Consider the following 27,438-nt stretch of genomic DNA (forward strand, 5'->3'; position numbering starts at 1 on the left):
TGAAACGAGCCACCTACGATTCCCCACGTCAGCTTCATTGTTGCTAGCTATCTAGCTATCTGACCGTTCAGAATCATAACAACGCATGCCTTCCAGCCACATCGATGCTCACGGATAATTTTCATGAGGTTGTCAGCCAACCCCTCTGTACCACAATGCTTGTTGTTGTGTTGGTGTATTGGGCAGAAATGAATGGGCTTGACTTCTGTGTCAGAGACCTACTATGAACTCTACTTTTACACTAAGGTTGGGAGAGATGAAATGAAACCTTGTTAGTTCTACTGAGAATGTCTGTGTCCCTTCTAACCTTTGATTATCCTCTTGAGGATACCCTAGGATAGGGGGCGCCACAGCGCATTTTGAAAAAAAATCGTTCCCATTTTCAACGGCCTACTAATCAAACTCAGAAGCTAGGGCATGCATATACTTATTATATATGGATAGAAAACACCCTAAAGTTTCTAAAACTGTTTGAATGGTGTCTGTGAGTATAACAGAACTCAAATGGCAGTCAAAACCCCGAGACCGATTGAAACAGGAAGTGGAATTCAGAATTGTGGACTCGACTTCTCATCTTTCCCTATAAATCACACCGTTAACCATGGTTCAGTGAGCACTTCCTATTGCTTCCACTAGATGTCGCCAGTCTTTTCACAGTGGTTTGAGCCTTATACAGTCGAAACTCAGTGAATGAGACACGTTGGAAATTGGTCACAGGGGATGGGCCATCACCATTATGACGCCGGCGTGCCATGTCTACCCCCACCTTTGGAAACGGTTTTAAAGGCAATGAAATCATCCCCCTCGAATCTTATTGGCTCTCTTGGTGTTACAGGCCCTGAAGATTAATGTTTTACAACGTTTGACATGTTTGAACGAACCTACAGGCGGGAGAATCTCATTTTATCCGGAACTTCAGCCCTGCGCTTGGAGAGAGCCATAGGACGCGCTACCAACAGCAGGCTAATGGAACGTGAAGTATGGACTTTTTGACCGAAAATACATCTGTTGTGGACCTGGGATGCTTTCTGATGAAGACAACTAAAGGTAGGCGATTATTGACAATATTATACAAGATGAGATGTGACATGCGATTGTTTCCAAGATGGCGCCGAGCTCTGTATATTAGCTCATTTTCTGAGTATCGCATCTCCTTTTATCGCAAAGTGTGATTACCCAGTAAAGTTAATTTAAAATCTGGTATGACAGGTGTTCTCAAGAGATATTCATCTATAAATGTTAGATTGACAATATAAATTTAAAAAATCGTTATCGGATAGTAATTTAGGGAATTGTAGCATTGTTTACCGGGACGCATTTGAGGGGAAATTATTTAGTCAACGTCAGACGCCGATGTAAAATGCTGTTTTTATATATAAATATGACCTTTATTGAACAAAAGAATGCATGCATTGTATAACATGATGTCCTAGGGGTGCCATCTGATGAAGTTTGTAAAAGGTTAGTGCTGCATTTAGCTGTTTTTTGATTATATGTGATGCAAGTGGTTGGTCGGAAAATGGCTATGAAGCTGCTTTTTACGATGGACTCATCTAACATAATCTAATGATTTGCTTTTCCTGTAAAACCTTTTTGAAATCGGACGACGTGGGTCGATTCAGGAGAGGTGTATCTATAAAAAAAAAATAAATTACTTTTTTTAAATTTTAATTATGATTTTTTTTTTATGCTAATTGACGATATGATTTTTCGCTGGATTTTGATCCCGCTGATGGGATGAGACGCTGGAGAGGTTAAAGGAGCTTGCTGTCCAGACAGCAGTCTAAAGCGCACACTAATGTGCACACAAACACATTCCTACACAAAGACAGTGTCATGACGTGGCCCTTCTGGATGTAGATCATAGCTTTCCCCCACTCTCTCTCACTCTTACTCTCTCTCCTAACCCAGGTTTATTACCCCCGGTCGTAAATACTGGGTAGCAACTACCATGCAGTATTGAGGGAGAGAGTCTCCCAGAACAGAGACTTGGCCAAACTCCTAATCTTTTGAGAATGTGTGAATAGTCCGTGGACACTTAAGGGACAGTTATGATGAGTGTGTTTCATTTGGTGATCTCATGAAGGACAAGAAACACACATAACTGTATCTCTTAAAGTGTACTTTTCCCAGCTGTCCGGTTTACATCTAAATATTGTGAAACGTATGTGATTAAACATTCAACTATTTGTGAAAGATGTAATGTGATGTTAACCTTCTAAATGAGAGTATGGATTTTCATATAAAGATGAACTAGTCGGTGGCCACACCCCCGTGAGCCCAGACATCACATTAGGCGTCATGGACCACCCCTTTTCTACTGTTACGTATAAAACTCACTCCTGATGAAATTCACACCAGACTACACAAACCCCAGTGTAAGCTAAGGTTGCAAATGGTTGAATTTCTAAGACCAAAACATGCCAGGTGACGCTGGTGTGTGAAGTGGTTTAAACTACAACTCTACCAAAGGACAAGACTATACCACGTGGAGCATTGGCTACAGATAACCAACCATTTTATGACATTCAGATGAGACTGATAGAAGGTAAAGAATAATTAATGATTGACTGCTATTGATATAAAATATCTTCAGATCTTTAAGAGTGGATTCGGGAGATAGCTGCTCTATATAAACTAACTCTTCCGTGGTGCCCTAGGCTATTAACGAGTTAATTGTTTAATTAATGGTTTAATTCAATCATGTAATCAATCAAAAAACGTTAGGTAATCAATCAAAAGTTAGGTAATCGATTTGAAAATAGCATGTCATCTCATTTAACCATAGTGGAGACACAACAGCACACACACACACACACACACACACACACACACACACAGACTAACTCTTGAATACTAGTCAGGCTAGTTGTTGAGGCCCGTCACCATGTCTGTCTCCATGTCTGTCTGTCTGTCATTCATGCTGGTACTGCATGTCTCCCAGGCATACTCATCTACCAGAGTAATCACTGACCCCCATGTACAGGCTCCTATCTGTTGTTTTCATTGGCGATGCCCCAAACAGTCACCTTGGGTCTAACACACACACACACACACACACACACACACACACACACACACACACACACACACACACACACACACACACACACACACACACACACACACACACACACACACACACACACACACACACACACACACACACAGGAGAGCCCACTCCTATCCCCACACCCCCAACACCAGCTCCTATGAAACCAGTCATTTCGGGACCAAAACGCTGAGGCAGCAAGCCAGGGTCCTTTGCATACCCCTCACAGAGGCCAGTGGTGTGACACATACACAGAGATCCACACACACACATACGACATGGGTTATTTGTTACACAATCACTTTGGCAGACAAGTAAGCAGACATTTTGGCCTTCACTCCCACTATATGGTTCACTGTGATGGGGTTCAGCACCTCTCAGTTTCCTCTCCTGATACTCTCTCTGGATATTAAGTCATTTTCGTCCCCCGACTCTGAGGGGTGATGAAATGCTAAATTACTGAGTCACTGGTTATTATTATGGGCTCTCGAGTGGTGTAGTGGTCTAAGGCACTGCATCTCAATGCTAGAGGCATCACTACAGACCCTGGTTTGATTCCAGGCTGTATCACAACTGGCCATGATTGGGAGTCCCACAGGACGGCGCACAATTAGCCCAGTGTCGTCCGGGTTAGGGTTTGGCCGAGGAAGGCCGTCATTGTAAATAAGAATTTGTTCTTAACTGACTTGCCTACAGTAGTTAAATAAAAAAGAAATACAAATAAACATTTCACTCCAACCACCCATTGCTCTATTTGTTACAGGATCATATTTGTGTACTGCTTCAGTCCTCAACACAGACATTTTAAAAGGAAGGTTTGTTTAAGAGGCTTTGTAAAAAAAAAAAATGAAAGAAGATCTTCATATGGTTGTGATATAATGTATTTGAGTCATTGTAAGATGTTTTTGCTTGGTGAAGAGTTTTGAGTAGTGGCTAGCCTTGAAATGTTTTTCTAGAACTTTCCCATACAAAAGTCAGGGTGCTTTCACAGCTGCCACCCAAATGTCTGCAGTAATTTGAGTCCAATCCGGATGATGCAGAAAAATTGGGACGTCGAGTCATGACAGCCATCTAGCAAAAGCCTTATTTGTCACCCCCCTCTCTTTTGTAAAAGACTTAGCATATTGGCATGACAACGCTAAGTGGTCTGTTGTCTGTGGAGACAACTGACAGGCGAGTCTAAGCGGACAGACAGTTAAGTTCTGTCCAAGATGGCTGACAGAAGACAAAAACGTGTCCAATGCAACACTGACAAAAAAGCCAAAAGTCTGCTTATTCACTGCTTGAAAGAGATGAAAAATAAACTACTGTTTCACTGAGCTGGATGTTTAAATGTGGGGCTCTACTGACAGATATCCTAGTGATATAAAAAGAGTTGGCTTTACTTCAACTAAGTGTTGAATGATATTTCACCTCTCTATTCTGGGTGTATCGTATACCATTCAGTAGGATTATTTCAAAGAGAGCCTTTCAGTCTCTACGTTAGCATAGTTTTACATTATGACATAAATGCAACAACCTATTCTAGGTGTTTTCATATGCAGTTTCAAAGATGATTGCTTTTGAACAGGTCAATATAAAAAAAGTAATATTCTCAAATAACATGTTAGCCTTAATGTGATATTTTACCCAAATTACAAAATGGCATATTAGTTTCCTTAACCTGTAGGCAGTCTATGGACAAGGTAAGACAGCAATCCATGTTTTGGTTTGGTTTACCTGACCACTGTCTGGTGTTTACTTGGCAAATGTTTAGCATTTTTGTCCCAAAAAAATCAAGGCAAGTCAATATCCCCTAAACAGTATTATAGTTTTCCATGTCCAAATCATCTTAAAGTAACTTTATTGCGTTCCACAATCAAGTGTAGAGACGTTGGGATGATTTTGACATGGAACATAAAACACCGAACATGAAACACAAAACATGAAACACGAAACATGAAACACTGATCCAAAGTTCATGCAACATCTGACCAGAAAGACGTCACACCATGAATATTTTTATTTACTTCACACCTCTTTGAATCCACTGGCTGCAGCATCAAAACTGTACTATAATGTTATCATGACTGGCCAATCTATGATTATTTTTAGTGTGGTTGATTATGTTGTTATCGCTATTCATATTCTTGTGGTTTTGTTTTTGCGATAACTGACCAGGCCACATAAACCTATTTTTCACCTAGTCAGTTCGGGGATTCAAACGATCAACCTTTCGGTTATTGACCCAAAGTTCTTAACCGCTAGGCTACCTAAAGCCAACACAAACAGAAACTGTTCCCATAAACAGACATGTTTTGCAGAGTACACAGGCCAGGGGAGGGCAACCTCATGGGTATAAGACTGGCACTCTTCTGCTACCCTGGCACTGTTGTTTAATCCAGCTAGTGCACCAAAGGGCAGACATAGGAAGATATAGCGAGGCTTCAAGTAGACCACAGGAGATATACTCTAGTGACACGTGGTCAGACATGTTGGTCCTGTGTGTCATCTCTGTCTTCAGCCTTCTCTCAGTGGGACTGGCAGCTCCTCTGTCCTGTGAGGATCTACTGAGACCCCTAGAGACGAACATCACGAACCATGTTAGTACTATGTCTGTCAGGCAGTCTCTGTCTATCTATCTGTCCGTCCGTCCGTCCGTCCGTCCGCCCGCCCGCCCGCCCGCCCACCCACCCACCCATCTATCTATCTATCTATCTATCTATCTGTTAAGACATTTGGTTAGAAAATCTGTCTTTCTGCCTGCCTATCTAACTACAGCTTTTATCCATCTATGTTTGTATTGTTCGGTATATACCAGGTATTCCTAAACTGTGGTAGGGGGTACGCGCAATGCCGTCGGGGGTATGCTATATATATATATATATATATACAGTATCTCTGGGTCCTATATATCTTGCAGATTTTGGGTAAGTGGATTTCTATCGCGGAGAGCACTGAGGTCCCTGGTGGCAGGGAGTATGCTGCAAAAGAATGGATCACAGGCTGGCTTCAGGTCTCTCCTGGGCTCCAGAACAACACTGTCAAAGAATTACAGATGTTCAACATGTAAGAAAATGATTGACTTTCAATGTGCTTCATGTTTATTTTATGTTGACTGTATGCATACCGTACCGGAAATGTGAATGTTAAAAACATGTTGAAAATGACAAAATAACAAACATCGTTGTAACACAAATAGTAATTGTAACACGTAAAAATGACCCCGTCTTTGCTTTTACGAACACTTGAAAACCCAGCTAGCACAAAACATTCTATGTTTCTTAGAGCATGGTGAGAGTGTGGTTGTCCTATGGTTATTTAGCTGCAACCTTCCCACAACGTTCTGGGAATGTTGCAGGATAGTTGCTTTGTTTTGGAACATTCTCAGCACATTTAGGAACAGAAAACAGAAAATGTCCTATAAGTTCACACATAGTAATTTTATGTTAATGTAATAGCTGCTAATATTATAGGAGTTCAGAGGACTTTAAACACTCACAATTATTATTTTTTTGCATTTTTTATCATCATGATGTTGTGGCCGGTGACACATTACTTATTGAATAGCTTGAATATCCAATATCTTGAAAACGTGACTGCAGACATGCAGGACATTGTGGGACTGTATCAACAGTGGGGAAAAAATACCAAAAGACTTTACCTTTTAAAAAAGGTCCAATGCAGCTGTTTTTATCTCAATATAAAATAATTCCTGGTTAGCAATGAAGTACCTCACTGTAATTGCTTTCAATTAAAATATACAAAAATCTTCGCCACAAGCAATTTAGCACCTGGTGATGTCACCAGCCATGCCAAAACTCCATCCCACCTGTCACGCCCTGACCTGAGAGAGACGGTTTATTTCTCTATTTTGTTAGGTCAGGGTGTGGGGTGGTCATTCTATGTTTTATATTTCTATGTTTTGGCCAGGTATGGTTTCCAATCAGAGGCAGCTGTCTATCGTTGTCTCTGATTGGGAACCATACTTAGGCAGCCCTTTTTCCCTCCTTGAGTTGTGGGATCTTATTTTTGTACTGCTCGGTAAGCCTGCAAGACGTGACGGTCGTTTGCCTTTGTTTATTATTTTGTTTAAGTGTTCTGATTTAAATAAGATATCAAGATGAACACTTACCACGCTGCACCTTGGTCCCCTCATAGCGACGGTCGTTACAGAAGATCCCACCACCAAAGGACCAAGCAGTGTGGGCAGGATGACTGGACCTGGGAGGAAATCCTGGATGGGGCAGGACCCTGGATAAAGCCTGGGGAGTACCGCCGTCCGCAAGAGGAGATAGAGGCAGCGAAAGCGGAACTGCGATACTGGGAGGAACAGGCAAGGCAACAACGGAAGCCCGAGAGGCAGCGGCCCAAAAATTATTTGGAGGGGCAAACGGGGAGATTGGCGAAGTCGGGGCCGTGGGGAGTGAGTGACCGAGCAAGCACCGTGTTATGCGGTGATGCGCACTATGGCGCCAGTGCACACTCACAGCCCGGTGCACTCGGTGCAAGCTCCTCACAGTTGCCGTGCTAGAGTTGGCAGTCAGCCAGGAAGGAGTGTGCCGGCTCAGTGTTCCTGGTCTCCAGTGCATCTCTTCGGCCCAGGTTATCCTGCGCCAGCTCTACGCACAGTACCCCCCGTTCACCAGCACAAACCAGTTCGTACTGTGCCAGCGCTCCGCCCTTGCTGGGCTAAAATAAACATCCAGCCAGGACGGAGTGTGCCAGCCCAAAGCTCCAGACCTCCAGTGCGCCTCCACGGCCCAGTATACCCTGTGCCTGCTATGCGCACCCAGTCTCCTGTGCGTCTCTCCAGTCTCTGATTGGGAACCATACTTAGGCAGCCCTTTTTGTCTCCTTGAGTTGTGGGATCTTATTTTTGTACTGCTCGGTAAGCCTGCAAGACGTGACGGTCGTTTACCTTTGTTTATTATTTTGTTTAAGTGTTCTGATTTAAATAAGATATCAAGATGAACACTTACCACGCTGCACCTTGGTCTACTCCTTTGGACAACCGTTACACCACCAAAACAGGCTGAAATTAGAGGCAGTCTTTTCAAACAGCTCTTACACTAAAATGGAATTATCGTAATTTTCACAATTTCACAGTATTATTCCAACCTCAGTGCGGAAATATACTGTATATAAAACATAGGTAAATCAAGTTTCTTTACTGTACTGTGCCTTTAAGTAAATCAGATGATAAATTAGGTGAAAGGGAGACATTTTAGTAAATGTTCTCCTAACATTTACTAAAATGTTCTTCACAACATCTGTAAAAACTACCAGAGTTTGCCAGGGATGTAATTTTCCTGTAATGTATTTACAATATACTGCCACCAAAAAATGTGGCTACCTGTCACCCTCTCAATGGTCTAAAAGTTATAGTATGAAAAAATTCTGAAAACAATGGTGCAATGTTCTGCTAATGTGTAGTGTAACATTATTATTTGAAGTTGCCAAACTTTTAAACAAATGCCATTTCAATCATCTTACATCATTATATTAGGGTATTTTCCAAACATAGTTACAGATTTTGTAGCCCTTTCCTGCAGTCAAATGACCAAATCGTCCTCTAGTGGCCTGATGGGTGGAATGTTATTAATACGTCCCTGTGCCCAAGAACGACAAGGTAACCTGTCTAATTGACTATGGCTGTAGCACTCACATCTGTAGCCATGAAACGCTTTGAAAGGGTGGCTCACATGGCTCACATCAACACCATCATCCAAGACACCCTGGACCCAATTCAATTCGCATACAGTCCCAACAGATCCACAGATGACGCAATCTCGATTGCTCTTCACACTGCCCTCTCCCACCTGGACAATGCTGTTCATTGACTACAACTCAGCGTTCAATACCATAGTGCCCTCCAAGCGCGTCACTAAGCTAAAGACCCTGGGACTGAACACCTCCCTCTGCAACTGGATCCTGGACTTCCTAACGGGCCGCCCCCAAGTGGTGAGGGTAGGCAACCACACATCTGCCACGCTGACCCTCAACACGGGGGCCCCTCAGGGGTGCGTGCTTACTCCCCTCCTGTACTTCCTGTTTACCCACAACTACATGACTCCGATACCATCATTAAGTTTACTGATAGCACAACCGTGGTGGACAACGACAACATCTCCCTCAATGTCAGCAAGAAAAAGGTGCTAATCATGGACTACAGGAAACGGAGGTCCAAGCATGCCCCCATTCACATCGACGGGGCAATAGTGGAGTGAGCCGAGAGTTTCCTCGGTGTCCACATCACTGAGGAATTAACATGGTCCACACACACCAACACAGTCATGAAGAAGACATGACAACGCCTCTTCCCCCTCAGGAAGCTGAAAAGATTTGGCATGGACACTCAAATCCTCAAAAAGTTCTACAGCTACAGCATTGAGAGCATCTTCACTGGCAACAGAGGGTGGCGCTACAGAGGGTTGTGCGGACAGCCCAGTACATCACTGGGGCCAAGCTCCCTGCCATCCAGGACCTCTATATCAGGCGGTGTGAAAGGAAGGCTAGGAAAATTGTTAAAGACTCCAGCAACCCAAGCCATAGACTGTTCTCTCTGCTTTCGCATGGAAGCGGTACCGGAGCATCAAGTCTGACACCAACAGGCTCCTGAACAGCTTCTATTCCCAAGCAAGATTTGAAATGATTGTTTTAATCAAATATTATATATGTTCTTATATGTTCTTACGGTTAACCTGTTAGGGCTAGGGGGCAGTATTGACACGGCCGGATAAAAAACATACCCGATTTAATCTGGTTACTACTCCTGCCCAGTAACTAGAATATGCATATAATTATTGGCTTTGGATAGAAAACACCCTAAAGTTTCTAAAACTGTTTGAATGGTGTCTGTGAGTATAACAGAACTCATATGGCAGGACAAAACCTGAGAAGATTCCATGCAGGAAGTGGCCTGTCTGAGAAGTTGTGTTTCATCTTGGCTCTTTTTATTGAAGACTGAGGATCTTTGCAATAACGTGACACTTCCTACGGCTCCCATAGGCTCTCAGAGCCCGGGAAAAAGCTGAACGATATCGAGGCAGGCTCTGGCTGAAACACTTTATCGCTTTTGGCAAGTGGCCGATCAGAGTACTATGGGCTTAGGCGCGTGCCCGAGTCGACCGAATGCTTTATTTTCTTTTGTCTGTTTACCTAAACGCAGATTCCCGGTCGGAATATTATCGCTTTTTTATGAGAAAAATGGCAAAAAAATTGATTTTAAACAGCGGTTGACATGCTTCGAAGTACGGTAATGGAATATTTAGAATTTTTTTGTCACGAATTGCGCCATGCTCGTCACCCTTATTTACCCTTTCGGATAGTGTCTTGAACGCACGAACAAAACGCCGCTGTTTGGATATAACTATGGATTATTTTGAACCAAACCAACATTTGTTATTAGAGTAGAAGTCCTGGGAGTGCATTCTGACGAAGACAGCAAAGGTAATAACATTTTTCTTATAGTAAATCTGACTTTGATGAGTGCTAAACTTGCTGGGTGTCTAAATAGCTAGCCCTGTGATGCCGGGCTATCTACTGAGAATATTGCAAAATGTGCTTTCACCGAAAAGTTATTTTACGGACATATCGAGTGCATAGAGGAGTTCTGTATCTATAATTCTTAAAATAATTGTTATGCTTTTTGTGAACGTTTATCGTGAGTAATTTAGTAAATTCACCGGCAGTGTTCGTGGGAATGCTAGTCACATGCTAGTCACATGCTAATGTAAAAAGCTGGTTTTTGATATAAATATGAACTTGATTGAACAAAACATGCATGTATTGTATAACATAATGTCCTAGGGTTGTCATCTGATGAAGACCATCAAAGGTTAGTGCTACATTTAGCTGTGGTTTGGGTTTATGTGACATTATATGCTAGCTTGAAAAATGGGTGTCTGATTATTTCTGGCTGGGTACTCTGCTGACATAATCTAATGTTTTGCTTTCGTTGTAAAGCCTTTTTGAAATCGGACAGTGTGGTTAGATTAACGAGAGTCTTATCTTTAAAATGGTGTAAAATAGTCATATGTTTGAAAAATTGAAGGTTTTGCATTTCTAAGGTATTTGAATAACGCAAGCGTCCCACCTAGCCCATAGAGGTTAATATGCAGTCTACAAATTAATTATCATTATGTTCTGGTTCCCTGACCATCTGTTCAAGACAAAATATGTGGCATAACCAGGCTCCCAAAGCACTTTATGATTACAGATGTGAGTGCTACGGGTCAGATGTGAGTGCTAATGTCCCCACATTGTTCTCACAGCAAAATGAAATGTTTTGTCAACTTTAAAATAACATAACAAATGTTCTATTAACATTCTTGCAACATCAGAGGACTGTTTTTTCCACATTAATACCAACACTGTATAATCATCAACACAACTGGACAGATTGTGTTATTACAACTTTTAGGGGGAATGTTCTTACACCTTTCCCACAACTTAATGAAATGGTCTGGGAACATTCACAGAAACAGTTTTGGTTTGCTGGGTATACTCTGGGAACATTGTCAAATTGTGTGACATCAGGAATGTTCTAAGAACAAAGACAACTTAGAGAAATGTTTTTTGAGTGTAATGTGATGAATGTGTTTTTATAATTGAATTTGTAGTTGAATACTGTAGTATATTTATCTCAGTTCATTACTCAACAGTGGAGGCAAATGCTTTAGCATGACCACTGAAATGATCATGGAAAACAACACATTTACCTCAAGTGAGTAAAGCCATAACAATACTATTACTAATCATCAAAATAATAATATGACTTTGCACTAAAGGATAGTGAATCAATGTGGTATGTCATGTTAAAAAAAGTGTGTGTGTGTGTGTGTGTATGTTTGTGCGTGCCATAGCGGGACCTTTGTCCTTTTCCCTGACCTACCTGAATACCTGCCCTGACTGCCTCCTTGCCCACCATAAGTTGTCATTGGTTAACAACTACAGCAGTCTGAATATCTTCAGTAAGAACATTACATTACAACTATCATGCTAAATTCAGTACTATAGTCTTATTTAAAAATGTATTACTACTTAACTAATGGGACATGATATACAATATGTGAAATATATGTATTTGAAAATATGTTTATTTTGGGCCCTCTGGCTCATAATACATTTTCTATTCCCTATGATGAACAGGTAAGAGAAAGGAGCTGACCTCTGCTGAACTGGAAGTGTTTAAGAAACAGGTGGACTGTCTCAATTTGCCACCAGCTGTATACACAAACCCACAGAAAGGTAAGCATCTTACCTTACCTAGAGTTTTCACCAGAAATTATTTTCAGCGGCCAAGCTACCATTTTAGAATGATTCAACCAAAGTTTGCAATGTTATCAATAAAGCGCCGACTGCATGATAAGCTAGCGAACTAGATTTGATATTGTTTCTTCCTAGGTTTTGGCCTTTCTAGGGAGTTTTTCCTAGCCACCGTGCTTCTACGCCTGCATTGCTTGCTGTTTGGGGTTTTAGGCTGGGTTTCTGTACAGCACTTTGAGATATCAGCTGATGTAAGAAGGGCTATATAAATAAATGTTGATTTGATTGTGCTTTGATACTGTGTTGGATAGGCCAACAACAACGTGCTGTTTTGCATGCTGTTCGGAAGATGCACCCACATGGGGAGAAATAAGCAATACCTTACTGCAAAGTAGCTTCTGGGGAAAACTAAATGTTGTATCCTTGTGATGATGTAAATGTTAATTTACTCACGGACTGTCATAATTTGCCACATAGATTCCTGTCCAGATACGACACAGGACAACAGCAAAACTCTGGACCTGTCGAAAGTGATGGAATTGCTGGGTGACAAGATTGATCTTCAGAAGACTTTAGAAGAGATAATAAGTAAATTACAACTAGAGAGTAATAAAGCCAATTAATTGTTAAAATGTCAAGTGGCGCCTATTATGTAATTTTTCATATAATACATTAAAAAAAATATTTAAAAAAAAATATTTAGAAAAAGATTTGTATTTTTTCGTACTCATTGTTTTAATGGTTGGTATATCGCCACCATGGGACCATTTCACAACATATTTCTCCTACATTCATATAGTGTTTCAACCTTTAGAGAATTAACCCTAGCTAGCACACAGTGTCCTTCGTGGCCACCTGCCGAACACCTACCCTCGCTGTCGTTAATAAAACTGCAGGAAAACAATGCCGACAGGCGGGGGCGAAGTACACTGTCTACCGGTGCGCTAGCTAGCTACCTATCCTGCCTACTGTACACCAGAGTACACAGTGTCCTTGCTCGCACCTGTCAAACACCTGCCCTCACTTTCGTTAACAGAAGTGAGAGAAAGCAGTCTGACAGGTGGGGGCAAAGGACACTGTCTACCGGTGTGCTAGCTATCGTTAGCTAGCTACCTATCCTGCCAGCAGTGTACCAGAGTCCTAGTTAGCTAGCTAACTAGCTAGTAACCAGTGTCCTTCGCTAACGCCTCCCAAACACCTGCCCTCGCCACCATTATCAGAACTGCAGAAACAGTGCTCGACAGGCGGGGGCAAAGGATACTGTCTACCAGTGTCCTAGCTATTGTTAGCTAGCTGGCTACCTATTCTGCCTGCTGTGTACCAGAGTCCTAGTTAGCTAGCACCCAGTATCGATCGCTAACGCCTGCTGAACTTCTGCCCTCGCCGTCGTTAACAGAACTGCGGGAAAATAATGGGGGGGGACACACACTATCTACAGTGTCCCTAGCTAGCTAGTTACCGGTGTTGTCACCCCGCCTCTTCTTCTGTGGTGTTTATCGGCGGTTGGCATCCAACGCTATTGTGCATTTCGGCCACCTACTGTAGTGGAGCACTCCTGCCTGTGTACCGGAGTCCTAGCTTAAAAATGTACCAATCGAAGCATAAAGGGTGGTTCCTGCAGATTGCAGGAATGCCCCAAATTGCGGGCTGCAATTGCACCCTTCTCAGTCTTCTTACTACAGAGAAGAGAAAGGTGGAGACTGGAGAGACCAACTCTCAACTCAAAGAATATGTTCTTGCCCTCATCAACCAGATGCACTCCACCCCTACGGTACATCCCAGGGACACATTGCTTAATGGCAGGGTGGTGGATTGTGTTCCCTGAAATGCATACACAAGCTGATTGACGGAGCACCGGGCCCTCTCTATGCACTTGTTTATCTTCTGGTCCCGATCGAACATCCAGCTCCTTCGCTGCGCGATATCAGAGAAGACCACCGTTGTCCCGGGAAACATTCGATTCACCACCTCAAAATCTGCAGATTTTCCGCACTTTGACCTACTACAGTAGCTATGTTGGTCTATTACTTCAAATAATATGCAAGTATGTAAGTTTCTTAGGATTCAAACTTTCTCAAACAGCCTAATTCATACTCTTCAGTGCAATAATGGACTTTTTTTGTTTTTTTTTACATTAACCTCCATTTAATTTAACTAGGCAACTAACGCTTATTTAAAATGACGGCCGACCCCGGCCAAATCCGGACAACGCTAGGCCAATTGTGCGCCACCCAATCACAGTCATATGTGATGCAGCCTGGATTCGAACCAGGGACTGTAGTGACGCCTCTTGGACTGAGATGCAGTGCCTTAGACCGCTGCGACACTTGTGTCCTGCTATTAAAATAATATGCAGTACCAGTCAAAAGTTTGGACAAACCTACTCATTCAAGGGTTGTTCTTTATTTTTACTATTTTCTACATTGTAGAATAATAGTGAAGACATCAAAACTATGAAATAACACATATGGAATCATGTAGTAACCAAAAAAGTGTTAAACAAATCAAAATATATTTTAGATTTTAGATTCTTCAAAGTATCCACCCTTTGCCTTGATGACATCTTTGCACATCTTTGGCATTCTCTCAACCAGCTTCACATGAGGTAGTCACCTGGAATGCATTTCAATTAACAGGTGTGCCTTGTTAAAAGTTAATTTGGAATGGAATTGCATTCCTTCAAATAAGCAAAGAGAAACAACAGTCAATCATTACTTTTATGAAGGTCAGTCAATCAGGAAAATCAGGAACCCCTTTCTAGCTCTGACTCTATTGATAGCTACTTTATTGAGTATAAATGTAATTTCTATACCTGTGATATGTGGTTGTCCCACCTAGCTATCTTAAGATGAATGCACTTTCTGTAAGTCGCTCTGGATAAGAGAATCTTTTAATGACTCAAATGTAAAATGTAAAATACCCTTAAGGCTCTTAAACCTTTAGTCTTGCCCATTCACCCTCTGAATGGCACACATACACAATCCATGTCTCAGTTGTCCAAATCCTTCTCTAACCTGTCTCCTTCTTCTTCACTGATTGAAGTGGATTTAACAGGTGACATCAATAAGGGATCGTAGATTTCACCTGGATAGTCTATGTCTAGGAAAAAGCAGGTGTTCATAATGTTTTGTACACTCAGTGTATATATTTGTTCTCAATGACATTACATTAAGTAATTTAGCAGACACTCTTATAGAGAGCAGCTTATAAGAGCAATTAGGGTTAAGGGCCATGCTCAAGGACACATCAACCGATTTCTCACCTACTGTATTCGGCTTGGGGATTCGAACCAGCAACCTTTCGGTTACTGGCCCAACTCTCTTAACTGTTAGGGCTACCTGTCACCCATGTAGTGCTAAATAAAGAGCTTTAAGGAAATACAGGCAGGCACCACATTACTACAAGAAAAAACAGCTCGCTCAATCAAGCATGATGGTCTTGCAAATATAAAAGAAAAGCTTGTTTTCATATACTAAAAAACAAGCTTGAAAAGTTAGTGCAATTGGATTAGTGTGGTGTGTGAAGAATCCAATACTTTAACTTGCATGCGGTACAAATGACATTATTGTGGGAACACCTCCTCTAAGAGGATGAATTAGGCTATGTGAGAAGGTTTGAATCCTAAGAAACCTGCATACACATTGTTTGAAGTACAATAGACCAATATAATTACTGCAGTAGGTCAAAGCTGTGTGCTGGAAAACCTTGAGTGGAGTAGTGTGTTGCTCATGTGAATTTCCTTTCTTTTTAGGCTTCAGACCAATGCCTACTTCTCAATTTTTTTTGTTTTTAATACATTAAGGCTCTAAACCTTCTGTGTTTGGACTCCTAGCAAGCACCTGCATATATTCCAGTATGTTTCCCATGAGGATGTTGGCAATCTTAACATCACAATTTGGTCAAACTTGGACAAATCCATGCTACTTTTTTCTGCCAAGATGCCGATTACATCCGACCAGGACCCGCAGCACCCTATGCGAAATGCCATCCCTGTCTAGTCTATAGCAAAACACCCCTTCTCGACGGTAGCATTCAGACAAGGCAGGCTGAAAACACCAATAGTTCTAGGTGGTTGCCTGGTGGGAGCTTGGGTAAAGTGGGAGCTTTTTCTCCCAGAGCTTGAGGGTGGCATGATGTCATGAGAAACCAGTGTTTTGTTTGAAAACAAATGTTTGTAGTTACATGAATTATACAAATGATGCTACCAGGATGGCGATAGCATAATCGCTGTTAAACACTGCAACGCACTGCAGGTTTGATTGAATTGAACCAAAGATGCCTAAAGGAATACACTTTCAGCGCAGAGCGAAGATCAACAAGGCTCACTTCCTCTTTGTCCTCCGTTATTAACACTCTGCGACTGGCATTGTTTTCAAAGACAATGAGGCACTTGCTGTTGTATATAACAATGGCTAGGTAAAAGTAAACATCAAGGAGAGAGTGGATACATTCACAATCCCTTCCATATGATGTCATTTTTTGAGAAAAATTCTGCATTTGTGTTGAAATTAAATACGGTATATGAGTCATATCCCCCAACCTAAGACACCATCTGAACTGTTGATAGTTTGGAGGTCCTGGGAAACACTTGAAGTAAGCTAAGTAAATTCAATTTGATGCTCAGACCTTGGTCTATGCAATTTTTTAAATGTCTTTGAAAACACACTCATGGTTTTTTATAAATGGACCTAGGGAGCAGAAAGGGAAGAGCTAAACCCTAGAGCTCTCCGACAACATGAACTTCAGAGCAAAGACTGGCACGTCGACAAATGGCCTCTCCAATTTCCAAAGCAAGTTCTCACACGTGTGTAACTATACAGTACATACGACCCTGTGTATAGACAACTATACGACCCTGTGTATAGACAATTATACGACCCTGTGTATAGACAACTATACGACCCTGTGTATAGACAATTATACGACCCTGTGTATAGACAACTATACGACCCTGTGTATAGACAATTATACGACCATGTGTATAGACAATTATACGACCCTGTGTATAGACAACTATACGACCCTGTGTATAGACAACTATACGACCCTGTGTATAGACAATTACACGACCCTGTGTATAGACAACTATACGACCCTGTGTATAGACAACTATATGACCCTGTGTATAGACAACTATACGACCCTGTGTATAGACAACTATACGACCCTGTGTATAGACAACTATACGACCCTGTGTATAGACAACTATACGACCCTGTGTATAGACAACTATATGACCCTGGGTATAGACAACTATATGACCCAGTGTATAGACAACTATATGACCCTGTGTATAGACAATTATACGACCCTGTGTATAGACAACTATACGACCCTGTGTATAGACAAATATATGACCCTGGGTATAGACAACTATATGACCCAGTGTATAGACAACTTTTCTAATATAAAAGTTGTGGAAACATAAAAACCAAGTGAGGACTAAACAGACTCAAGGAAACAGCCATCCCTTCAATGTGGCTGGTGCCATTCTGACACAGACAGCGCTGTAGGCCATGTCCCAATAATCTAGAATAGGCTCCTGGCTTCATCTCTTTCCCTTGAACACTGATCTAAAAGGACATGATGGGGTGAAAAAGCAATTTGGTTCAAACAGATATCAATGGTACAAAGTAAAGGAGGGGGAAAAAGCCATTGAAATCCAGCCATAGTCTGAGGCAGGCAGGCAGGCCATGAGGTATGAGCTGAAACTACATCACACCTGGAGGTTACGGTTCGTTAGGCACATGCCCAGGGCAACGTTTTCCTCCCACAAAGACACTTGAGCTGTGAACAAATGCACTGTAATATTTGAAATATACAGGACGAATTAAATTCTAATCTGCATTTCTTTTTTTTATATTGTAACTTTTCTTGAGCAATTTCCGTGAGGACAAACTTAACCGGAGATGTAGTAAACAGCGCGATACACACAGCACACACAATGCAATGGCATGGTACAGTATTGGAGCTCCCGGAAACAAAATGTCGCTCCCCAGACTCTAAGCCAGACTAAACTATCCATGGGCCCAGGGAGGGGGGTGATAATCAAAGCTCTGCCTGATACATGACATGCCCCTATACCATCACGCATGGGCAGAAACCCACGCCCCATGAGAGAGTATGCCGGCCCGTACCACCATTACAGCGTGGAGTCAAGGTGGACTTCATTTCAGATTTGGTTATTGGGAATGACATGCCGATCTCACAGATAGAGAGAGCATGATCTGGCATGGATTTCCACATGATCTAACAAAAAACTAAAGAAAAGAGCCAAGGGAAACTTGGGATTATATTGTTATTATATTATACTATATTCATTTATACTCGGTTATATTATACTATATTATATTATACCCTCATCCAGTGTGTGCCCAGTGGGGTGTGTTACTGAGAAGTGTGTGGTAAATGGTGATAAATTCAGCTTGAAGATGTTCTGTCAAATCCTATTCAAAAATCCAACTAACTCCATAACCAAAGCGGTCTTCTCAGAAGGTGAATATAAAACTGCCATGGACAACGTACGGAAGAGGGGCGTTTTATGAACATTATCTGGATACCCTTAATAATAATAATAATGGGCATGACTGGCTCCATTTGTGATGTTCAGCACTTCCTTCTTCCGTGGCTGATGGGGATCCGATGAAAACCATCGCTCATGATGATGAGCTCAAAGTGCTGACTAGGTCCCCTTTATGTGCTGGGCAAATAACTTGGTCGCGTCCCAAATGGCCTCCTGTTACCTACATAGTGCATTACATTTAGCTATGGCCACTGGTCAACAGTAATGCATTATAATAGGGAATAGGGTGACATTTGTAACGCATATCTTGACTGCTAAGAGTAGGAGAAATCACATGCATATAAGCCAAAGCGGGTTACATTAAAATGTACCATGGTAGAGGAGGAGAAGGTCAGACGCAAGTTTGAAAATTTGTTGACAAGTACAGAAGACAGAGTTTTTTTTCAGGGTGTGAACTGGTAAAGTTCTGAAAACTGGATGGGTCCATTGTCTCACTTTCCATGACAATGGGCAGTGCAAAAAATCTGATCCCTTTATTTGGATAGTCCGGATAGTCGCTCTGTAGTCGCTCTACTGCAGGGATCATCAACTAGATTCAGCTGCGGGACGATTTCTTCTTAAGCGGCTGGTCGGGGGGGTCACATCTCTCTGTTATGCGTGGGAATATTTCCTGGTGTTTATTGTCTTGCAATGAAACAGCAGGGAGCAGGTCTCGAACCCTCTACCCTCTAGCCCGAAGTCCAGAGCGCTATTGACTGTGCCGCAAAAGCATGCTCAAGCGGCAGAGTCGATATCCACACTTATAAACCCAGGGTCGTTACAGTCTTTTATGTCCAACAATGAAAAAACTATTTTTTGTAAAAAATTTACTTGAAAGGCCCCCCCAAAAAACACAGCTAGTTAGGGAACCCTGCTTTACAGTCACACTATCAACAAACTATCTGTTGATAAGCAACTGCTTGCTAAGTTTAGGGCTAGGTTTAGAATAGACTAGGTTTAGAATAAGAGTTAAGGCTGGTTGATAGTACGTCTTTCGACATGTCTGTAGACAGTTGTCGCAGTGACATCATGAGCATTCTATTGTTGTCTGACATCAAACTTATTGTTGTCGTTATAAAAAAGCTTTAACACAAATCGACAGGCTCCATGACATCAGCAGCCTGGTGTTCCAAAATAGCATAGCTGCTGCATATTAACAGCAATAAACCTATCCGTTTAAAAATGGATTTAGTATTTGTCAATCTAGCAAACCAGGCAACTAAAAGCAACTTTTTAAACAATGTTTAGGTTGATTTCTAGCTTTTTAGTTCAAATAATGACCATCCCACAGCTGACAAAGTATGAACTTTAGCAAATTTTTATTCATTATTACAGAAAAATAAACTCACAACAAGATCATTATTTACAAGTTAATGGCAAGCTAATTATGGTTGTGAGTGTGACGAAATAAAAGCAGGGGATTCTACTGGAGAATTATAGAACTACCTCAGTCCGGTAACCATGACAACGGACGCAGCGACAGGGTCAAAGCTGAACTTTTTCATCTGTCTGCAACAAGGAAACCGACAATCGCAGTGACGGTCTACAGACAGTCCACCAGAGTATACATTAAATGTAGTTTTGACCAACGACACTTGTCGCACTCTAATTGTCTACAGACATGTCGATAGACAAAGTATAAACCAGCCCTAAGGGTAACGGTTAAGGTTAAGTTTAGGGCTAGGGTTAAGGTTAGGATGAGGGTTAAGGTTAGGGCCAGGGTTAGGGTAAGGGTTAGGATAAGGTCTACAGATGTCCTATCCAAATAAAGTGTTACCAAAACTTTCTCACTCTCTCTGCTTATCCCTCTCCTCTCTCTCTCTCTCTCTCTCTCTCTCTCTCTTTCTCTGCTTATGCATCTCTCTCTTGCTCTCTCTCTCTGCTTATCTTTCTCTCTCTCTCTGCTTCTTTCTCTCTCCCTCACACACTATCTCTCTCGCTGCTTCTCTCTCTCTCGCTCTGCTTCACTCTCTCGCTCTCTCTCTCTCTCTCTGCTTATCATTCTCTCTCTCTCTGCTTCTCTCTCTCACTCTCTGACTTCCTCTGTGACTATCTTTCACACACATGCACAGCCCAGCGCATACTTTATCATAGCTGGGTACATCTAGTGAATCCGCCAAGTTCTACTTTCGCTCTGATAGGATGGGAAGAGAGCGCTGTCACTATTGGCAACAGGCCCATGAGCAATGTCCCCGACCACAATTGGGACAGGAGTGCACTTTGAGGATTATTCTCAGCAATACAAACCTGACAAAAGACCTCAGTATCAAATGCCTCTCCACACTTCTACATTGTCCTATGATCGTGGTTTGTAGCCTTAAAAATAACTCTTATGCAAAAGTCACATGGCATTCACATGGGAAATCACGGGATAGGCCCAGGAGAGGTTATGGGACACCAGTAGCCTTTTATGCCCTGTTTTTTCCACAAAGCAATAGCCAGGTTGTGATATAGCCTACAGGTGAAAAATAATTTGTAACATCAGCTGTTTTGTAGATTTATCTGGTATTTGCGTGGGTTTCATTCATAGGCTACATGTCTATCTGAACCAATTTTTTATTTTTATTTTACCATTATTTAACTAGGCAAGTCAGTTAAGAACAAATTCTTATTTACAACGACGCCCTACCTGCCAACGCTGGGCCAAAAGCTTGCCACCCAATCATGGCCGGATGCGATGAGGCCTGGATTTGAACCAGGTACTTCAGTAATGCCCCTTGCACTGGGATGCTGTATCTTAGACCACTGTGCCACTCAGGAGCCCCAATGACATGTCTATCTGAAGTTACAAGCTTTTAACTGTAGGCCTACTTGGGCTTTATTCTGGGTGTTTAAACCATGCAGTGACTGCATCTATAGGCCTAAAACCATGAAAGAAATATATATATAAATGCATAACTGTGTGTCCGGCTACATTGTTGGGACAGTTGCCTTAAGTAATTGTTTTAATGGTGAAGAGGGGAGCGTTCAAAGTTACCAACCTTCAGGGACGCAGGATCGGCCAAAGCAAGCGCTTGCCTGTTCAGCTCTGTAGCGATGATCTGGCATCGTTGGCACAAGGGCTCTTCGCCTTCTCCCTTTTCCCCGTAGGGACTCAACTCCATCACTGACACTGACCCAGCGCCCTCAGGGTTTGGCCGGCCGCCGCATTCGACTTCCTCCACCGGCGCCGAGTGAAGCCTCCTCCTTGCATTGACTCCCAGAGATATCAGGGTCTCTCCCTCAACAACCTTATAAAACAGGGAAGAAATACAAGTTTTAATGTCTTCTGACTAGTTACCAATACAGCAAGAACACATATACACACCTGTATGATGGAGGATTGTAACTGATAATAATGCACAGGTGTTGGTAATCACATTCAACAGACACTTCCGCCCAATGAGAAATTAGGATAAAGGCGATAGGTTAAAGGGGCAATATGCACTTCAAACAACAACAAAGCAGCTGGTTACCGCGCCACTGATTTGGTAAACAGCTGCAGAATGTGGCGGAATAAATGTAGCCACTCTCAAATGCATAGACACAGCTATGGTTAGATTGTATGAGTGGCCATCCATCAGATTAAAATCATGGTTTTAATCATTTAAACAAGTAATAAAAAAGGCTTATATTTTGGGTTCTGATGGGGTATGACAGTTTAACTAAGCTCATGAGGTATTTATAAGTTATATTCTTACAAAATCAATGGGTAAGATACATATGTAATTCATTTAAAAGTACAAAAATGTATGTATCTGATTGCCCCTTAAAGGTGATGCACAAAGGTCTCCATATAAACAAAAGGGAAGTCATAGCCTATAGTCAGGGTCTGATGTTTTACTTTACACAATGCATAGCAAATAAAGTTGTATAGTTAACTCATCTCAGACATCTGAAATATCATCCATCGATTTACTCAAGGGACCTCACCGTATATCTCCTGTAGTCTGGTTTGCGTCCTCGAGCCGTATTCCAATACTGTGAGTACATCTCGTCTATGTTACCAACTCACACACTTTTTCAATCGAACCTCAAGCCTATCTAACGCTATTGCCTACAGATGGCAAGGATTTGGCCCTTCCATATCTTGGTAAATCGCCCAGAACAATGTATGGTGATAAAATAGTCCTTGCAGTAGTCCCTTGGCAGTTTAATTCATTCCCACAGCGCGTCTGACAGGACAGAATTCAATTTGGTGGACTGTTCGGATGAAGCACTAGCCGACATGGGATGGATGGGTGGAGCTCTCGGTTTCAACTTGCTCTAACTTTGTGATGGGACGTTTGACTGGGGGATATGGGGCGCTCTGTCAAGCAAGTTCAGTTTCACAATGACTGCACATAGGCCTAAAATAGATCATAATGGAGATTCAATTGTATCATTTTTATTGATTGACTGTAATAAACCTCATATTACTTTGCCAAAACGTTTATCACTTATTTTCACACTTGATGACAAGGATTAGGCTACTGTTTAAATTTATGAACGACATCTTAAAAAAATTGCTAGGCTTTGTGATCGACATTTCAATTTCCCGCATTTGCTTAACAAAGTCCGCACATTTCCAACACTGAGGATGGAGAGTGCTTGGTCTGAAGGATTATCGAAGCTACTCGTTTACAGTCAAGTCCCCTATGCAAAGAATCCATTTCAATGTATTTTGTGCGCCTGTGTGATCGTAATTATGTATAGGCAAGAACTCACGCTCGCCCCACAGTAGGCTATTGTACTCGGGTTGGGATGCCTGCTAACCACCTCTTATAACGAGACGAAGGCCCTGGTTCGTATTGCTCTGGCGCCCTCGCCTGACCATTATCTGACACAATGACTCGTTATAGATTAGGCTGCTGATGTCGGCTCACACTACAGACATTGATATCTGACATAGGAGGAACGACAGCACGTCCGTAGCCTATCTGTGTTTCTCAAATGCATTATCGTCAAACAACTCCTGCTATTGCGTGGTTAGACAAGCCTACTGAACATGACTAACTAGTTTGATTTGGTAATAGATAGATAGATAGATTTGACAATGTAAAACACAATACAGCCACACATGTGGATAATGCATTTACAATCATCGAGGATGACACAAAAAAGTTTGAACACGTATTTACACTCTGATCCTCTTAAATGGTTAAAAAAAAAGTACAAACAAACGTAGTATTCCTAGGTTACACAGTATACCTAGCCTTCTGGGCATACATTGGTTACACAGATAACACAAAACAAAGGACGACATTGTCATAGTCTAGAGTATTACTACATACAGATATTTTTTTCCTTTCTTCTATAGCTCGATCATTAGTCAGTTTTTGAGATTCTTTTTAAATTAAGTTATGGGTGGTATGGCTTTGAGTTTCTGTGGTAGTTTGTTCCACTCAACAGCGCCAGTATATAAAAAGGTGTTCAGCAAAAAATAAAGGAAAGTCTGGTCTCGTGACTCCTTTTAGTGTAACCGACATTTATCAGTAGGCTTTATGCATGTTGCACTAAAACTCTTGCTAACTTTCAAAGGAATACTTTCGCAGACATGATAACCTACTCTGACCGTATATTTTCGTAGCCCGTCTGCACGACAACGAAGTAACTTCAGCACGACAACAAAATAACTTCAGCACGACAACGAAGTAACATCTTATCCACGGAAGAACGGGCGCTGCTCAAGGTGCTGAATCTTGGACTACTCCGGGCGAGTCATCAACAAACAAAAGTAAACGTATCTTCTGATAAAGACGCATAGAATTATTTACAATTCAGTCAACAACGAAATATAACCACTTGCAATACCTTAGTTGCATATGCATATTTTACATTTGTCATTTACCATTTTTGAGCCTACCTGAGCTTTTCTTCGCATTAGATGACTGGTGTATCCAAACATATAGCCATGTGGATAGCCATCCGTATCCACATAGAACGCACTCAGATCCTCATAGGTGGACACCGTTTTTTCCACCTCAGAGGTCCCATCGGAATTATATAAAGCCATGGAAAGTCCCTCAAGTCGCTATAATTCTGTCAAACAGACACGCACCAGGTATCATCTCATATTTTCAACGTTATATTCCCACTATCCGTCATGACAAAATTATTCCTGACAGCAGCTTTCTCTTGTCCGACTCCGAAAGTTCCACAACAAACCATGTGCATATCCCAAGTCCGTAGGCTATCATGTCTTTCACAGTGGCGCTGCAATCGGATCCTATTCGGTCGCGCTCATTCCATCAGTCCCAAATGAAAGCAATATGAGCGTACCACGCGTGGACCACCTGAAAGCATCCGCCCCCTGCCATTCACTCACACTCAGCGTCTTCAAACACTGGTTGTTGAATGCGCGCTCACGCCGCATTCGGTGGCTACACCAGCGGCCACACAGGCCACACGCTCTCATGTCGTGTATTGACATAATCATCGTGTTTTGTGTCCATTGCTCTACAAGGTGCGTGTGTGTCCTTTTGGTCGGGAAACTGATTTCATATTCTCAAGCATAAGTAATGTAATAATGCAACTATGTTTCTTGAGTTTAATATTTCAATGCATAGATCGGCAGTCATGGGACAAAATGGCCAACCTTTTTTAAATCCGTACTACATTAGACTGTTCTGTTGTCAGTGCCATAGAGATCGCCTGATGTTTTCATTGGATTCTTTTTTTAAAGAAAAATATTAACATTTGTAGGCCAAATGGTGTAGGCCTGTACTTGCTTAAAAGTGACAGTAGTGCGCTCTCATCTGTTTTCATATACGTGTAATATACCTATGCGCCGCAGCCCTTCTAGCTTAGTCATAGCCCACTTCACCTTTATTTGACCATCATTATGTGACTGTTTGGTGGATAACCTTTACCTACCCGTAGGGAGATGGCCTCTTTGAAATGAATCAACCGGTTCATGTAGGGGTTGCCCATTAGCGTTCTCCTTGTGTGGGGTTTTTAACAACCTGTTTTTTCTGGACGCCCATGTTGATTGATGCACGTCAAAGCCACCTGACCCACAGATAAAACGGAAAATGACTTCAACCCTATCAGGGCAGTCGGGGCTTTTTGTGTTGCCAGAGATGGAGGAATATCCACGAGTGACTTCATCACAATGCTTAATTGAGTAGATAACGTCTATTTTTATTTGGCGCTTTAGAGGCGAATTGTAAGACATTACATCCTGACGCCTAATAAAAAAATCTTATCTACTGAACACAGAAAGCTCGTTTCAGATAACCAGGCGGCCATTATGAGCGAAAACAAAGTCCTTTCTGTCAAACGTGCTCTATTGCTTCGTCTCCCAGAAGTTAGGGGTTGGTGTGTCTGATTGTTCCAAGAAGCTGGGGTCAATTACTCTCCTTGTAAGACCTTGACAAAATGGCTTTTAATAATGTGAAACCTTCAGCTGGAAATGTGTGACCCTTTATAAAGGAGTAAAATGTAGTTAGTGCTGAATGATGCCTGTAACTGATTAATGAAGCCTACAACTGAGGTTTATGCCTTTGGTAAGAGTTATGCTTGTTTCCAGATCCCCTTTTCCATATGGAGAACTATAGGCTATAGGCCTATACCCTATGAGATTAAGATGTGTCTAGACCAGGGATCCAATCACAATTGTATGCATGCATTAATTTAACCAGCAGAATAGTTAGGAGTGAGAGGGACGATTGAATTTCATATCAATGGGTGCTGTGGTGAAGTCTCTCGCATCCCTTTGGAAATGTTGGCCAAAAAGCAGAGATCCAATAAACTGATAGCCATGCATGCATATTAACATGAATTTATGTTACGTGTTCGCCTACCTATACCACCCACAATCAATGAGACAATCCAGAGAAATATGCAAACACTCCCTTTCCTCGCATTCTTTCATTTAGATTAGGCCTATGCCAGTATTTGGATTAGGCCTATACCAGTATTTGTATTAGGCCTATGCCAGTATCAGACCATAGGTTAAACACACTTTCAAACAGCAATACACCTGTCAAGAGGGTTATGCCTTGACCACACAAACGGTGTATACATTTGCGCAAAATAATACGCAGCATCATCTGGATATGTGTGAAACAAAAGTTCAACATTCACCTTCTGCTACCATTTCTGTTCAGCCGTCTATGCATTCAGTTTGACGCAAAATAAATCCAACGTATGCACCACACAGAATGCACTACAACTGCCTCTGCAACGGAATGCTGCAAGGCAAATGCAGCTTTCATTTGGAAATGAATGCACTTCTGGTGTACAAAAATGCAATAACACTGTCGGTGTGATCGAGGCCTTAGTATATTTTAAGGAATTGTCAGGGTCCAGAGGCAATCACTATAAGCCATTGTAAAAAAATCTTTTTAACATGGCCACCTATCTGTGGGAGGAGGCTTAGTCTGCCCTGAAAGGTGACGCAAATCCCAAAGAAAGTGTCCCACGGGACATCTCAGATGTTAACCAGCCTGTGTAATCTCGCCAGTCAAGTATTTACCTTGAATTAATACAAAGAGAAGCTCTGGATAGAAATGTTTTGTCCAACTTCTTAACCTTTAGCTTATCCTCGGGAAAGAAAACACAGGAAACAGTTGGCAAAATAGAGCCAAAGGCCATGTTTGCTTGCGTCGATCGA

At 41.9% G+C, this 27,438-nt stretch overlaps 2 protein-coding genes across 4 annotated transcripts in view; one reads left to right on the forward strand and one right to left on the reverse strand.

The window, feature by feature from the left end:
* kif26aa (kinesin family member 26Aa) overlaps positions 1-25,139 on the reverse strand; it is a 170,755-nt gene extending 145,616 nt beyond the window's left edge. For 2 of the 3 annotated variants that reach the window (XM_045695578.1, XM_014143831.2), the window contains exons 1-2: positions 24,688-25,139; positions 21,845-22,093 (exon numbers count right to left, since the gene is read on the reverse strand). In XM_045695578.1, coding sequence (XP_045551534.1) covers positions 21,845-22,093; positions 24,688-24,837 — 399 coding nt within the window. In that variant the 5' untranslated portion in view covers positions 24,838-25,139. Of the gene's footprint in view, positions 1-21,844; positions 22,094-22,775; positions 23,050-24,687 lie in introns of those variants that run through there. The other variant, XM_014143833.2, reaches the window with a different exon arrangement.
* LOC106571128 (uncharacterized) lies at positions 5,329-12,997 on the forward strand. Its single transcript, XM_014143836.2, has 6 exons — positions 5,329-5,634; positions 5,955-6,100; positions 11,698-11,759; positions 11,899-12,006; positions 12,185-12,283; positions 12,779-12,997. Exons 1-6 carry the CDS (start codon positions 5,524-5,526, stop codon positions 12,922-12,924), a joined length of 672 nt encoding a protein of 223 aa, XP_013999311.1. The 5' UTR covers positions 5,329-5,523; the 3' UTR covers positions 12,925-12,997.
* Positions 25,140-27,438: the final 2,299 nt, after the last annotated feature.

The sequence above is a fragment of the Salmo salar genome, chromosome ssa15 (assembly GCF_905237065.1).
Source record: "Salmo salar chromosome ssa15, Ssal_v3.1, whole genome shotgun sequence".
NCBI lineage: Eukaryota > Metazoa > Chordata > Actinopteri > Salmoniformes > Salmonidae > Salmo > Salmo salar.